Genomic DNA, 16,115 nt, shown 5'->3' with positions numbered 1-16,115 from the left:
ACAAAACAGCAATTTACTGCTTATTTAGAGCTAAAATTAGCATTTTTATAATTGTACAATCCAAAATTTAGTTATAATTTATGTATTTTAAATCCTACATGAGGAAATATTAGACTGACTAATGAATTTAGAGTCTTCTTCATTATTTACTGCTTTCTGTACCCTTATTAAAGATTTACAACACTGTTTTTTTAATATAATATAAGTTTAAATGACAAATACCACAGCTGTCTTATTTACTCTCAGTGTAATTTATTCTCTAATATTTTGAGCTCATCTACATATCCCTGTCTTTACCACCGTCCTCAAAATCCTGCATCAGAATCAGAAAAACAAAAGACAAGTTTTTCCTTGTAGAGAAAAACTGAATCCTTTCCTCAATAGAAAAGATGCGTAATCATTAGTGCATGCGTTTATTGCCACTCGCCTTGACTATTGTGATGCTCTTTACTCTGGCTTACCAGCTCACTCCATATTTCATCTGCAGTACATTCAAAACTCTGCTGCCAGACTGTTAACTTCCACAAAAGAATCTGCTCACATCACCTCTATTCTATTTCATCTTCACTGGTTGCCTGAATCTATTCGTGTGCAATACACAAGTCTTCTGCTCACGTTTAAGGCACTCAAAGGTCTTGCTCCTTCCTATCTTTCTGACCTACTCTCTTCTTATATTCCTTGTTCAGAACTTCTTTGTGTGCCTTTTGTGTTCTTCCTATCTTCAATGGGCGGCAGATCCTTTTCTGTCACGGCACCCAAACTTTGTAATTCGCTGCCCCTGACACTCAGAACAGTCACATCTCTCAGTGAATTTAAATCAAAGCTTAAAACATATTTGTTTAATCAACACTATCACTAAATTGCATTGTGTATTTGTCCCATGTGTTTTCTATTTCTATGTCCTTACTACAGTTTATGTGTTAAATGTGTTAAACTTCATTATTTTGTTACTGAATTGGTCAAATGTCCAATGTCCACTGTAATTGTTTCTTTGTAATGAGTATTTGTTGTATTGGTGTACCTTGTAGAGCGTCCTTGAGCTTTGCTACACATGATAAAAACAGTATATAGTAAAAGGGTTATGGGTGATGTTATGATAATTTTGATTTACTGCAGCAAAAAGTTGTTGACAATGTTTAGATATTTAGAAAAACAAAGTTTGGGGGAATTATTAGCCTTGCATCATGCCTAGTTATGTATTATAAATAAATACATAACTGAAATCTGGATCTGATGTCTGTTACAGAAGAAAAACTGTAGAGTATAACGATTTGGCCCCGACATGATATTATAAGAGTTATGGTGCTTAAATGACTCTAGTTTGATTTGTTATACAGTAATGACTAAGAACTTTCCAAAAATATTCCACACAAATGAGGGAAACATATTTACCCATAAAACATTTGAAGGAGGAGAAGAAATATTAACAAAGAGAAATCTAACTGATTGGCTACTGCACTTTTCAATAATTAAATCAAATTTATCTAAAACAAATATTTGGAGACTTACTTACGCCAAGTGCCCAGCTTTCTGAGCAGAGAAAGTATTTTGACAGAGACATGACAATATAATATTCTTCAGCTGAAATATGGCACTTAATATTTTTTTTGAGAATCTATTCAACAGCTGACCGTCCCAAACCAATGTCTAAAAAAGGATTTTTATTGTTTGTGTGATATTTATTCCAAATAAAAAAGGAGGAGAAAAGTTGTTTAAAAATCAAACACCACGTTAAATGGATTTGCCTGCGAACATCAGATCATTTAAGAGTATTTTGTTAACATCAAAACTGACCTCCTCGACAGATTCCTTCAATCTCCTCAAAGTTAACACTCTTCAGTGGAAATCTCTCACATTTGTTAATATTAAGATTGAGACGAGGATATCTCAGAAAAAAAAAAAAAGTTATTTTAATATTATGACCAAAAATATTTTGTTAATTCTTCAAAGATTGTCCTCGTTTGTAAAACTAAAAGATGACAAAAATCTTTTATTTTAAAATCTAAAAAGACATTAAATTACCATCATAGCCAGCAGAATAGTGACCAGCAATCAGCATTATAACATTTACAAATAGATTTCTGTCATTTTTTGTACTTGTGTAGGAAGTCAGTTTCATGAAAAACAAACTTTTCTTCAAATTGTGAATAAAACGACACAAACCTCGAGTAAAAGGCACAGCATTTATAAACACTGAAGCTGTCAGTCAGTTCAGCACAAACTCACTGTGTGTGAAAACTCCCGTTTTAATCAATTCATCTGTCAAAACTGCACAATCCATCTTTTATTTACATTGTGTTTCTGCTTTTGTTGTAATGAGAGGATTTGTGATTGTTAGTAACAGACAGACACATAACTAACTTAATATAACATTAACAGAATAACAATGTGTATAAAATATAAGAGATCATGTAAATGTTTTAAGTAACATGGAAATTTCACATTGAAGATTTGCTTAATATATTTAGATACATTTAAGTGCTGCACTTGACAATCACATTTAAACATCTGAATAATTATGGATGAGTTTAATACAAATATTATTAAACTGAAGAGCCAGACAGACTCATCTGAGCTTCTTCCTCTGTTCCAGCTTTAAATTAAACAAAATGATCATTAGTTTGAATACTAAAGCAACATTAATCATTCAATATCATGTTTCTAACACACATGCTGCATTATTTCATTGTAAAGTCTGAGTCTCTTCACGTGTATGGATCACATTTACACATTTATCACACATTTATTTCTCCTCATAGACGCAGTAGTGCAGCTCTTCTGTGGATCTTCACCTGATGTTTACTGCTCCTCTCAAGACGACTTCAAACTATGATATACAGCATTTATCATCTTTTGGTGATGGATCTCTATCAGGGACTTCTGGTGATGGATGTGTATCTACACTGTAAGGTGGAACAGAAGAGAATATGATCAGAGTTCAGTGGAACAAAGTACAAATGAGTTACTATATTTCAAATCACAGCTTTTTTTTTTTTTGTAAAGTTGCATTAAAATCCTGTGATCTGATTAATTATACTTGATTTTGAATACGTATTTATGAAACAGTATTTGTGTTTTAAATATAATACATTCAGAACATGAATTGCATTCTGTTTGTGTCTCTATTGAGTCAATATAAAGAGAAACACATACTAACGTGTGTACGCCAAATATAATAAATGATGAGGAACAAATACAAATGTGATTTTGCTTTGAAACAAAACCTTTCAGTGAAATGTTCCACTTGTTAAAGCTGTTTGTCCTCTAGTTTAAACATGTTTGTATTGTTCTCAGTAAATAAAAGAAAGTAAAGTAAGTGTAAAGTATTGACTGATTTTACCAGCGTTTTCCTTCAATCTGAACAAATCTATTTCAGACTGTAATGATTCACTATTACTGATGTAATTAATAAAGCAGCTGTTGCTGTATGAAGCTGTGACAGTGTGCTTTTGTTCTCTTTCCTTCTTTGTGTTAAACATTTATCAACTTTACATTTCATTCTGACACAAACCCTTTGAAATAAAGCTTGATGATAATTTTATAAACTTTTCACAAATATTTGAAAGTTAATATTTGTTCACATATCATAAATGAATCTCTTTAATATCACAAAGTGAAGTTTACTCACATCAGTTCACAGTTTGAGTCTCGTAGCACATCAATGAGCTGCTGCTTTGAGTCTCCAATCATATTGCGTCTCAGATCAAGCTCTTTTAGAAACTGCAGAGCTTTTGTGTTTGTCAAAGACTGAGTTAAAGAAGAAACATCTGTAATGCCACAGTCATAAAGACTAGAAAGAGACAAACAGAGGAAGAGATCATCTTACAAACAAATCATTAAAGTGAAGAATTTTACACAAATATAATGTGAACTCAGACTCATCGTGAGATATTGAGTATAAAGTGTTTTAGTTTAAACTGTTGAAGTGATTTTAATCATTTTGATTCTTGTGTGTGAATGTTACTGACCTCAATCTCTCCAGTTTACAGCGTGAATCCTTCAGTACGTCACATAAGTGATTCACTCCTGTGTTTTTTATTTGATTCCAGCTCAGCTTCAGTTCTCTCAGGTGTGATGGGTTTGATTTCAGAGCTGAAGTCAGGATGAGACACTGTTTCTCTGTAATACTGCATCCACAGACTGAAGACAGAAAGAGAAAAGACAATGATTCAGACACGTTATGTTCATGTGAGTAATTCATCATGTGTTAACACCATACAGTGCAATAATTAATAAAACATTGCCAAAAACCTTATTATATGACCATAAACAAAAACAGAAAAAAAAGATTAACAAAGTAGATTAAAATATAGGATCAACTATAGAACTACTTATAAAATAACATTAAAAATGTGAAAATTGAGTTTAAGTGTGAGAAATCAAGAAAATTGTGTTTCTGAATTATAATTTATCTAAAGACATTTTAAGAGTCGGGTACAACGGGCTAAAGGCCCACCTCAAGAATAACTGTGCTATTCACCGCCTAAAATATATAATTGCAGAAAAATATATACGTTGTATTGAACATTAATGGAGCAACAGATTTTGTGAAAATAAATCATTCAAGTTGTTTATTTTCTTTAAAAATCTTATAAATATATGAGGAGGCAAGAGGGGTCTTTTACCCCCCACACGGTATTGATACAAATACTTCAGATAAAATAATGATTTTAAAATAATGTCTAAGTTAATACTTGTTCAAAACAATCACTTTAGCAAAGTTTGTACTATTTTCTGCTTATTTTGAAAAATAAAATAATTTTTGTTCAATAAATATACTATCATTAAAATATATTCATATAAAAATATATTTTAAAATACAGAAACAAAATAACTTTAATAAGTAAAGATTCTGAAAGTATTGAAGATCCAATAATAATTGAATATATATTTGCAGTAGTAACAAATGATATTTTACTATATGATATGATTCATGTTTTTAAATGTGATGTTTCATTCTAAACATGGTGATTATCTCTAAAATGGACACCCAACATAATATATATTTACCATCTGAATCTAACCATGTCATGTCAACAAATGGAAAAGTCAGCATCTATTACGGGGTGGTTGCTAAGGTGTTGCTACGCGGTTGCTAAGATACCGGGATGGTTGCTAGGGTGTTACCACGCGGTTGCTAGGGTACCGGGGTGGTTGCTAAGGTGTTACTAATATGTTGTTAGCATTATTAGCTAGTCACTAGCATGTTTACAGCATGATTAGCAAGTTACTAGCATGTTGCTAGCATGATTATCAAGTGACTGGCATGTTGCTAGCATGTCTCTAGCATGATTAGCAAGTGACTAGCATGTCGCTAGCATGTTTATAGCATGATTAGCAAGTGACTAGCATGTTACTAGCATGTTGCTAGCATGATTTGCAAGTGACTAGCATGTTACTAGCATACTGCTAGCATGTTGCTAGCATGTCTCTAGCATGATTATCATGTTACTAGCATACTGCTAGCATGACTAACATGTTGCTAGCATGATTTGCAAGTGACTAGCATGTTGCCAACATGATTTGCAAGTGACTAGCATGTTGCTAGCATGATTAGCAAGTGACTAGCATGTTACTAGCATGATTAGCATTCCGCTAGCATGTTTCTAGCATGATTAACATGTTACTAGCATACTGCTAGCATGTTGCTAGCATGATTAGCAAGTGACTAGCATGTTGCTAGCATGATTAGCACGTTATTAGTATGTCACTAACATGTTTCTAGCATGATTAGCAAGTGACTAGCATGTTGCTAGCTTGATTAGCATGTTACTAGCATATTTCTAGTAAGGATTAGCATTTTTCTAGCATGATTAGCATGTCGCTAGGATAGATAGATTAGAAATATTAGATAGATGAGTTTGAATGGGTTAGAAATAGTACATAGAAGGGAAGCTTGATTGAGTCTCAAAGGATTCTGGGAGTTTAAGTTTGAATTTTGACAGTTGGAGTTTGAATAGTCTTGGCTCATTTGAACATTCCGTCAATGTAAGTCTATGGGATTTTTATGATTTTTAATCTTCAGTTTTATGAAAACCATAAGTCTGATCAGTTAGAAAAGATATAGCACACCCGGCGAGATCAGTCTGAAGATCTGGGCTGAGTTTGGAGTCTGTAGAGTTAAAGCTCTAGGAGGAGTAATAATGATACTAACACTAGTTTCTCCAGCTTGCATTGTGTGTTCATCAGTAGATCACTGAGGTGTTTCACTCCAGAGTCTCCGAGTTCATTCCAGCTCAGCTTCAGTTCTCTCAGGTGTGATGGGTTTGATTTCAGAGCTGAAGTCAGGATGAGACACTGTTTCTCTGTAATACTGCATCCATACAGACTGAAGACAGAAAGAGAAAAGACAATGAATCAGACACGTTATGTTCATGTGAGAGTAATTCATCATGTGTTAACACCATACAGTGCAATAAATAAAATGTTGCTAAAACCTGAAAATAATATACGTAAATAAATATATTTAGGTATTGGGTAGGATTAGGGATGTAGAATAAGGTAATGTAGAATAAGGCATTAATATGTGCTTAATTACTACTAATAAATGGCTAATATTCTAGTAATATGCATGCTAATAAGCAACTAGTTAAGAGACCCTAAAATAAAGTGTTACCAATATTTCATATCTTTTTATTTCTTTCCTAAAATTCCCATTTCATCTTGTGTCTAAAACTGAGCATATTGTCTAAAATAAAAGCTGTGACTGCTGTGTATTTGTGCTTAAACTGATGCTGGTCTGCACATCACTACATCGTAAACACATCCGCTCTGCTCTGTCCAGTGACTCGATCAGCTTTGATACACGGATTCAACTTTGCACATCTAAATAAAACTGTAGGTTTGTCTGGGTGTAGATGTGAAGTACAGTAATATTTCTCTGAAACAGGTAAGGCTGAAGAACCAATGCCTGCACAGAATAAAGCCCAGTCTGGACCGGTTCTGTTCGGTTGTGTTAGACATTCATTAATCTGGTGGTTTGATGGCAGAGAGATGATATGAGCATCAATAAACACTATGAATATGTTCTGCTACAGCAGCACAGAACTATTCTGTTGCGTCCCATTAATAAACACAATGATAACAGTTCTGTCTCACTGGATAAAAGTGAAATGTTTGTGTAATTTTGGTATTATTAACTGAAATTATTGGATATTGGGTTGTGTATTTGACCTGCTGTATGGACAACAAGTGAAGCGGACAGAAATGAGCTCATGTTTCAAATGTTTAGACAGACGCTTCAGACTGAACTGTGCAGTTTTAAAGTAAGAGCTTGTTCCACTGTATTAACTGGACAAACTTCTGTATAGACGGTTTCAACGACAACAACATAAACAAACGTTACTGCACATGTGCGCTTTTGTGGCCCTAACTTAACTTTAACTGCGTTTGTAGCCGGTGCCATTAGCCAGACCGATAAACAAACACAGACTGTCAGTCATCAGCTGTTCTGTTCTGTCTTCAATCCTCAGTTTGTAGTCAGTATTCATGATCACATTCAGCAGTCACAGCAGAAGTTAGAGAGAAAATTAAACTGAAGTCTGTTTAAAAGTTGTATGAATCTATTCTAAGAAGGTTGGAAGCTGTATTTAAGGCAAACGATGGTAAACACATTAATAAAATACTGGCTATTTCTAATGTGTTCACATTATTTTCTCCAACCCCTGTGCACTTAAAGGGAGAGTTCACCCAACAATGAAAATTACCCCATGATTTACTCACCCTCAAGCCATCCTAGATGTATGTGAATTTCTTCTTTCAGACAAATATAATCAGAGTTATATTAAAAATGTCCTGCCTCTTCCAAGCTTTATAACATGGGGTTGGACTCAAATAAGCATTAAAATAGACTAATGTAACATTACTAGTCATGTAACATGAAATGATGCAAAATACTCACAGAAGTGTGTTGAGTTGACAGTGTTTATCTTGCAGTAGAGCAGCGATCTGATTCACTTGTGTGTCTCCTAGTTCATGTTCACTCAGATTCAGTTCTCTCAGGAATAACGGGTTTTTACCCACAATTCCAGTCACATACTGACAGGCTTCATCTGCAGCAGGACCCACAAACCTGCAGAAGAGAAGATGAAGCAGGATTCAATTCAATGTGCATTGCATCACAAAACATTATTACAAGATTATCAAACACTGTTTGTAATGAAAACCTCTAGTTCACGTTTTAACAGTTGAACATTTAAATACATTTTTTTTTTTTTTTAAAAAGAAAGACAAATGTCAAAAGTAAATTATTTAAATGAAACTCAGGGGCAAAAGCTGACTAGATCATGATTTTCAAAAATCTCAAGATCTTTCTGGCTTTTAAGCAGGAGATGAGGAAAGTTAGCAAAGAGATAACTAGCTTGTGACAGCTAAGCATTCACAGCAATATATTTCGTTGATCTTTTGATGCCGGATCTTCCTATTATTACTATTATTATTATTATTGCTATGTAGCAGAATTCAAACACTTGATCCACTAACAGGGAACATGATCTGGGTTTAGATCATCTCTGGATAGTTTTATTTAACTGATGTCTGTTGATGCAACAGCAATTCTGCTCATTATGAGAGGAACAGCAGGTTCAGACACTGAATGTGTGTGTGTGTGTGTGTGTGTGTGTGTGTGTGTGTGTGTGTGTGTGTGTGTGTGTGTGTGTGTGTGTGTGTGTGTGTGTGTGTGTGTGTGTGTGTGTGTGTGTGTGTGTGTGCACGTGCTCCGCGCCTATAGAATATTTTAAAATAAATACGGTGGGTAACTCAGAAGGAGGGTTTACAGATCACAATGCAAGCGGGAGAAGTCTCATATTACTGTCGGTCATCACGATCGCGGATGACAACATGCAGGATCAACACTGTTCATGTATCGCAGGGTACGATTAAATTAATGTACATTTAACCAGTTCAATATGAAGAGAGTAAAATGCTATTAAGGTTTGTACATTAGCATGGACTCACTAACTTTAGCGTTAGCTAGTTTTAGTCAGAGATACCTTGCTGAAGCACAAGATAACATTAACGTTCTGCTCGAGCAGATGAACATTGTAACTTAATGACTGTATGACAACCAGAAAATAAACGTTTTTGTCTTCATCTGGATTGGGGTTGAATGATTAGGGATATTTTGCTCTGTTTTGTTTGGATTCAGGAAATGTAATAAAATAAATTATATTGCCCATCCTCTCAGGACACCTGGAATCAGTGTCCTAACGCACGCTCGGTGAGGAGTATTAATTCTGTAGGGGGCGCTGTCGGCCTACTTCTAATAAAATGAAAGGAAAATACACAAATAATACTAAGACTGTTTATGATTAAATAAAGCAGTGATTGATGTCATAATCATGATTTTGTTTTGATTTAAAAGGTCAGAAGTTATAGCGTACATGACAAAAAAAACATGACACTTAAATTACATAATTTTATATTTAATTATTCATTCATTAATGTGTAATGTGTTATATTTTTTAAACAAATTATGAGCTCTAAAAATTCTGAATTTTATAACTCTTTTGCTTAGATCATTTAAATCATAAAATAAAATGTTAAGGTTAACAGCATCATTCTGATAAAAAAATGCAGTGATTAATATATAGTTTTATTTATAGCTATTTTCAAATCTTCAATGTACTGTCATTATAAAATAACTTCATTGTTGTTTAATTCTAACAAATAAGTTCTTGTTAAAAACTAACCAAAATTAAAATTAATTATATATCGGCATCGGCTATTGGCCAAAATGAGTTAAATTATCTGCATATTGGATTTCGGCAAAAATCCAACATCGTGCATCCCTAAATATAATATATTTATACATAAGGTAATTAATTCACTTGCGTATCATTTATTTTGCATTATTTCATCACGTCTCACCTCAGTGTCTTCAGTTGACAGTTTGGATCCTGCAGTAAATCACTGAGCTGCTTCACTCCTGATTGTCCAGGATCATTCCTGTGAGATCCAGCTCTATCAGGTGTGAAGGGTTTGATCTCAGAGCTGAAGACAGAGCTTTATAACCTTCTTCAGTGATACTGCAGTCTGAAAGTCTATTAAAAAAGATGTTATTCTTCCTTATAACACAGATTGTCATACAAGTACATGTTCTATAAAATAAAAATCTTAGGCCTGAACGGACCCTTTTCACGGTATAGCAGGGTAAAGCTCTATATTGGTGAACAAACTACAACAAATGCAATTTCTGCATTATTTTCCACAATTATAACCTACAGTTGCAATCAAATTTACTCAACCCCTCAGAGACTGCATTACTTTACAAATACAAGCTTGTCTGAAGATCCAGGATAAAATACAAAATTGCATCTATAACAGTTCACTGCCATACTAAAAGTGATAATGTCAATATATAATGTCATTTTTTAGTATTTTAATAACACAGGTATGTCATAATTATTCAACCCCTATTGAACATTGCTGTTTTTAAGTCACTTATTTATATGGTGGGGAATACAATTCTCAAAACACAATTAAGCCTTTAGAAGCTGTTACACATACATATGCAGTTAGCCCATGCGTGTGCTGAAGTTCAGTAGCAAAAATGGCAAAGTCAACAGAGCTCTCACAAAAGCTATAGAGAAGCTATAGAATAAATAATTGTATTACTTTAGAAAGTCTAAGACTATATGAAGATTTCCAAGACATTAAAAGCTCGCAGCCTTATTCCTTAGCTTTAAGTGTGTTGTACCAGAAAACCTTTGAGGGTGTTGAAGAAAAAGCATAATATCATAAAATATTTAATCAGAGCAACTGACAAAAGCCTGCAATGTACAGCCAAAGACTTGCAAGATGAACCAATGAAAGGAGGAAAGCCATTTCAATGCAGTGTGTAAGAACAACACTAGACAAGCATGGCCTTCATGTTGAGGCATCTTGCTGAATACCACTCTTGACCAAGAAGAACAAAAGGGTGACTTGAACTTGCTAAAATTCATTTGGGTAGATCTGTGGAGTTCTGGAAGAATGTTTTATGGAGTGATGTGACCAAACTGGGACTTTGGTGGATCAGTCCTGTTATGGGGTTGCTTTACTGTAGCGTGAGTGGAAATCATGGCCGTATGTAGGGCATCATGGGTTCTCTGAAGTATCAGGCCATTTTGACAAGAATTGTGATGCCTTTGGTGCAAAGACTGTATCTGATGATCAATGGACTTTCCTGCAGGACAGCAATCCAAATCTACTTCTGCTTGTTTCAGGGATCAGTCACAGAATGTTATTGAGTGTCCTGTTCAGTCTCCAGATTTAATTCTCATTGAAAATATCTGGTTGAATTTAAAGTAAGCAGTGGCAATGTGAAAACCAAAGATTTTTGGGGGTTGAATAATTTTGAACATGAATGTTTGGAGCCAGTTTGAATTCAATGTTACATTCTCAGAATCACTTAGAATTGTATTTAAAAAAAACTCTCTCTAATACTTTACTGATGCCTTTGTTGAATGCTTTTCATAAAATTGTGTTCTATACAGCAAAATGTCTTGCAGGTCAAAGGGGTTGAATAATTTTGATTGCAACTATTATAACCTTCTTCAGTGATACTGCAGTTTGAAAGTCTACAGAAAGACATATTAACATTTCCCATCACCTCAAAAAAGCAATCTGTTTGTCAATATTTTATAAATGTATCTTCACCAACTTGACATTACTGACCCATTCCTTGAGACACAGCACCAGTTTACAGACCAGCTGGAGCTTTACATTGATTCATGTTTAGATTAACCAGATTCAGACCTGAGTATCTGTAGTGTCTGTGAATTTCTCAGCAGACTGGAGATTTCTGTCACTCCAGAGTCTCTTATTTGATTCCTGCTCAGATCCAGCTCTCTGAGGTTTGAATTAAACGCTGATGCCAGAGCAGCACAACCTTCATCTGTAATACTGATGCAGTTTAACCTGTAGAAGACAGAACAAAACTAATTAAGATATACATACAATTACGCTAATAGCAGCTTTAGCTTCTATTTTACCCACCAATATGAGATTTTCATGATAATCATACTGTGAAATTATTATTTATTTGATAAATATAATAATATTTTGTATTTTACAGTACAATACTTAAGCCTAAACCATACTTACAACACTACACAGAACAAGCAGCTTGGAGAAGGATTTCAGTTTTGAAGGATGGAATGATAAATTTACTATTGTGATATTTATGTCTTAATCTCTTTACTTTCGAATATTAAGCCCTCAGGCTTTTATTTTGGTGGAAAACTGAACAGTGACCTTTACATTTCTGTGTTTAGTTCACAGCAGGTTTATAAAGACTTTCTTGTACAAATCTGTTAACATTTATTAACATCATCTGCAAAAAAATATTGGAAATTACATTAATGTAAAATTAAGTGAACCTTTTAAATTCACGTTATAAGCTCAAAATAACTCGCTCACCAGCCAATTATTATTATTATTTTTAACAGCCATTCAGAACTTCTACTAGCCAAAACAAAAATATCAGAAATAAATCAAGATTACCAAAACCACATCTTAGATTAAAATATACTTCATATTAAATCTGATCCTGAATTATTGAATGCTTTCAGTTTTACGTCAGTCAAATTTAGTTTGGAGTTACAAATAAACAAAATAAAAATAAAACAATTCTCCATAACTTATGTACCAGCATTTATTTTGTTTTTATTTCCAAATATAGCTCAGTCCAAAATGATTATTTAGTGGTAAACATGTTAAAGATTAATAGAGAGGCTGTTTCCTCACAAATATCTGTGAACTGAACTCTACTGTTATCCTTTAAAAAAAGGCAAATCGAGTCCTTGTCTCCGGCAGCTCCAGTAACAAGCGCTGCGACTCAGACTCAGATCTCACAGGCGTTACACACCGGATGTGTCATCTGTACTCTATTCTGATGTTCAAGCTTCAATACAGTGAATCTAATCACTAGAGCGCAGGCAAAAGTTCACTTAAAGAATGAACAAAGTGAATTTTAAAGACATGACGCTTCTTTTCCAGTGTGCTGGATGCTAAATGTTGGAGGGCACTGGTTGAAGGACAGGATTTATTGATACTAACTCATGATCTGCTCACATGTAAATGCACTTCACTCGTAAGCACGTGGCACTGCAGACTGTATATTTAATTAAATAGCAGCCTTTTGTGATTTGATAACTCCACTAACCCATATCACAATTTCATTTTATTTTGATTAATTGTGCAGTCCTGATGAGAAGTGTAAAATATTTTCAAATTTATGAAGCTGTGGTGGGTCACTAGAGTCTGGGTAATTAATGTTATACACTTTTAAAACACTTACTTCAGCTTTTCCAGTCTACACTGTACATTTTCAAACAGAGTCAAGATGATCTTCATTCCTGGGTTTCCTAGTTTATTCTCACTCAGATCCAGCTCTGTCAGATTTGAAGGGTTTGAGTTTAGAGCTGCAGCCAGAACATGACAACCTCCTTCTGTGATACAGCAGTTATTCAGACTGCATAAAGAGAAAACACTTCAGTTTTAGTCTGAATATTTACCAGTTTTAGCTGACAGTTGACAAATACTGGTGATGATGAGTCACATATGATTTTTCAGTCAGCAATCTCTTCTACAAGACACATAAACACCCAGCAGCAAGAATTTAAAAGTGTCCTTGTAACAATGAAAAACATACATCAGTGTGTTGAGTTGACAGTGTTTATCCTGCAGTAGAGCAGCGATCTGATTCACTCGTGTGTCTCCTAGTTCATGTTCACTCAGATTCAGCTCTCTCAGGAGTAACGGGTTTTACCCACAATTCCAGTCACATACTGACAGGCTTCATCTGCAGCAGGACCCAAAACCTGCAGAAGAGAAGATGAAGCAGGATTCAATTCAATGTTCAATTCATCACAAAACATTTAAAGATTATCAAACACTGTTTGTAACTAAAACCTCTAGTTCAAGTTAACAGTTGAACATTTAAATACAATTTTTATTTTATTTTTTAAAAGAAAGACAAGCGTCAAAAATAAATTATTTAAAAGAAACTCAGGGCAAAAGTTCACTTAAAGAATGAACAAAGTGAATTTTAAAGACATGGCGCTTCTTTTCCAGTGTGCTGGATGCTAAATGTTGGAGGGCACTGGTTGAAGGACAGGATTTATTGATACTAACTCATGATCTGCTCACATGTAAATGCACTTCACTCGTAAGCACGTGGCACTGCAGACTGTATATTTAATTAAATAGCAGCCTTTTGTGATTTGATAACTCCACTAACCCATATCACAATTTCATTTTATTTTGATTAATTGTGCAGTCCTGATGAGAAGTGTAAAATATTTTCAAATTTATGAAGCTGTGGTGGGTCACTAGAGTCTGGGTAATTAATGTTATACACTTTTAAAACACTTACTTCAGCTTTTCCAGTCTACACTGTACATTTTCAAACAGAGTCAAGATGATCTTCATTCCTGGGTTTCCTAGTTTATTCTCACTCAGATCCAGCTCTGTCAGATTTGAAGGGTTTGAGTTTAGAGCTGCAGCCAGAACATGACAACCTCCTTCTGTGATACAGCAGTTATTCAGACTGCATAAAGAGAAAACACTTCAGTTTTAGTCTGAATATTTACCAGTTTTAGCTGACAGTTGACAAATACTGGTGATGAGTCACATATGATTTCAGTCAGCAATCTCTTATACAAGACACATAAACACCCAGCAGCAAGAATTTAAAAGTGTCCTTGTAACAATGAAAAAACGTACATCAGTGTGTTGAGTTGACAGTGTTTATCCTGCAGTAGAGCAGCGATCTGATTCACTCGTGTGTCTCCTAGTTCATGTTCACTCAGATTCAGTTCTCTCAGGAATAACGGGTTTTTACCCACAATTCCAGTCACATACTGACAGGCTTCATCTGCAGCAGGACCCACAAACCTGCAGAAGAGAAGATGAAGCAGGATTCAATTCAATGTGCATTGCATCACAAAACATTTACAAGATTATCAAACACTGTTTGTAATGAAAACCTCTAGTTCACGTTTTAACAGTTGAACATTTAAATACATTTTTTTTTTTATTTTTAAAAAGAAAGACAAGCGTCAAAAATAAATTATTTAAAAGAAACTCAGGGCAAAAGTTCACTAGATCATGATTCTCAAAAATCTCAAGATCTTTCTGGCTTTTAAGCAGGAGATGAGGAAAGTTAGCAAAGAGATAACTAGCTTGTGACAGCTAAGCATTCACAGCAATATATTTCGTTGATCTTTTGATGCCGGATCTTCCTATTATTACTATTATTATTATTGCTATGTAGCAGAATTCAAACACTTGATCCACTAACAGGGAACATGATCTGGGTTTAGATCATCTCTGGATAGTTTTATTTAACTGATGTCTGTTGATGCAACAGCAATTCTGCTCATTATGAGAGGAACTGCAGGTTCAGGCACTGAATGCGTGTGTGTGTGTGCACAATTGACCTATCAGTAAGCTCTGCGCCTTAGTTACTGTTGCTCCCTCGGACAAACAAACAGAGTTGCTCACTGTCTTACAATGACAGCTGCAGTGAAAACCTTGTCCCACGATGTTTTGCACAATTTTGGACACAGAAGGCCACCAAATGGGAATTAAATATTCCATGGAGGGATTTATAAAATATTTTAAAATAAATACGGAGGGTAACTCGAAGCGAGGGTTTACAGAAGTAGTAAGTAGCCGCCAGCAAATGACAAAATGATTAATTGCTTTGACCTTTCGTGACCTCATAATATTATTATTAATAATAATAATATCCATATGTGCCCCTTTGATCTCATAACAAGTTTCGGATGCGGAAATCGGTCAAGCGTGAAACTCCGGCGTCATCCGGGAAGAGCTATGTTATCCGGTGGTGGAAAAAAACATAAATGAGCTGTCAAGTATTGTTTTGAAGATATTATGCCCCGTTTTGAATCTTTCTCATGGAAACATCTGTGTGACGAGCGAGCGCCCCTCCCATCTGCGGTGCGCGTATCAGGTTGCGTTCTGAGGCGCGCGCTCTCTCTCTCTCTCTCTCTCTCTCACCGCTAGCGCAAGCATACCTAAATGTCTGAAGTTCTTATATTTTAAATTATTTTACATCAGTCACCTATAGTTTCTTAAAGTTTCTTATTTTATTCATCCTCTTCAAAATT

The 16,115-nt window shown here is 34.7% G+C and overlaps 3 protein-coding genes across 11 annotated transcripts in view; all 3 read right to left on the bottom strand.

Moving 5' to 3' along the window:
* LOC131531271 (zinc finger protein 239-like) overlaps positions 1–13,748 on the bottom strand; it is a 267,824-nt gene extending 254,076 nt beyond the window's left edge. Inside the window, exons 1-4 of one of the 2 annotated variants that reach the window (XM_058761950.1) lie at positions 13,634–13,748; positions 13,280–13,453; positions 11,737–11,898; positions 9,868–10,040 (exon numbers count right to left, since the gene is read on the bottom strand). The gene's annotated coding sequence lies outside the window, so the exon portion shown is untranslated. Of the gene's footprint in view, positions 1–9,867; positions 11,899–13,279; positions 13,454–13,633 lie in introns of both variants that reach the window. The other variant, XM_058761949.1, reaches the window with a different exon arrangement.
* Positions 1–16,115, bottom strand: part of LOC131531276 (zinc finger protein 239-like) — a 160,115-nt gene that overhangs the window by 97,586 nt on the left and 46,414 nt on the right. The gene's annotated exons all lie outside the window — the stretch shown is intronic.
* LOC131531223 (NACHT, LRR and PYD domains-containing protein 12-like) overlaps positions 14,124–16,115 on the bottom strand; it is a 166,342-nt gene continuing 164,350 nt past the window's right edge. For 4 of the 8 annotated variants that reach the window (XM_058761851.1, XM_058761860.1, XM_058761855.1 and 1 more), the window contains 2 exons: positions 14,707–14,877; positions 14,149–14,530 (listed from right to left, as the gene is read on the bottom strand). In XM_058761851.1, coding sequence (XP_058617834.1) covers positions 14,353–14,530; positions 14,707–14,877 — 349 coding nt within the window. In that variant the 3' untranslated portion in view covers positions 14,149–14,352. Of the gene's footprint in view, positions 14,531–14,706; positions 14,878–16,115 lie in introns of all 8 variants that reach the window. The other 4 variants (XM_058761861.1, XM_058761856.1, XM_058761853.1 and 1 more) reach the window with 4 other exon arrangements.

Source organism: Onychostoma macrolepis, chromosome 22 (genome assembly GCF_012432095.1).
Source record: "Onychostoma macrolepis isolate SWU-2019 chromosome 22, ASM1243209v1, whole genome shotgun sequence".
Classification (NCBI taxonomy): domain Eukaryota; kingdom Metazoa; phylum Chordata; class Actinopteri; order Cypriniformes; family Cyprinidae; genus Onychostoma; species Onychostoma macrolepis.
The sequence above is the reverse complement of the archived record's forward strand: the minus strand, read 5'-3'. Positions and strand labels throughout refer to the sequence as shown.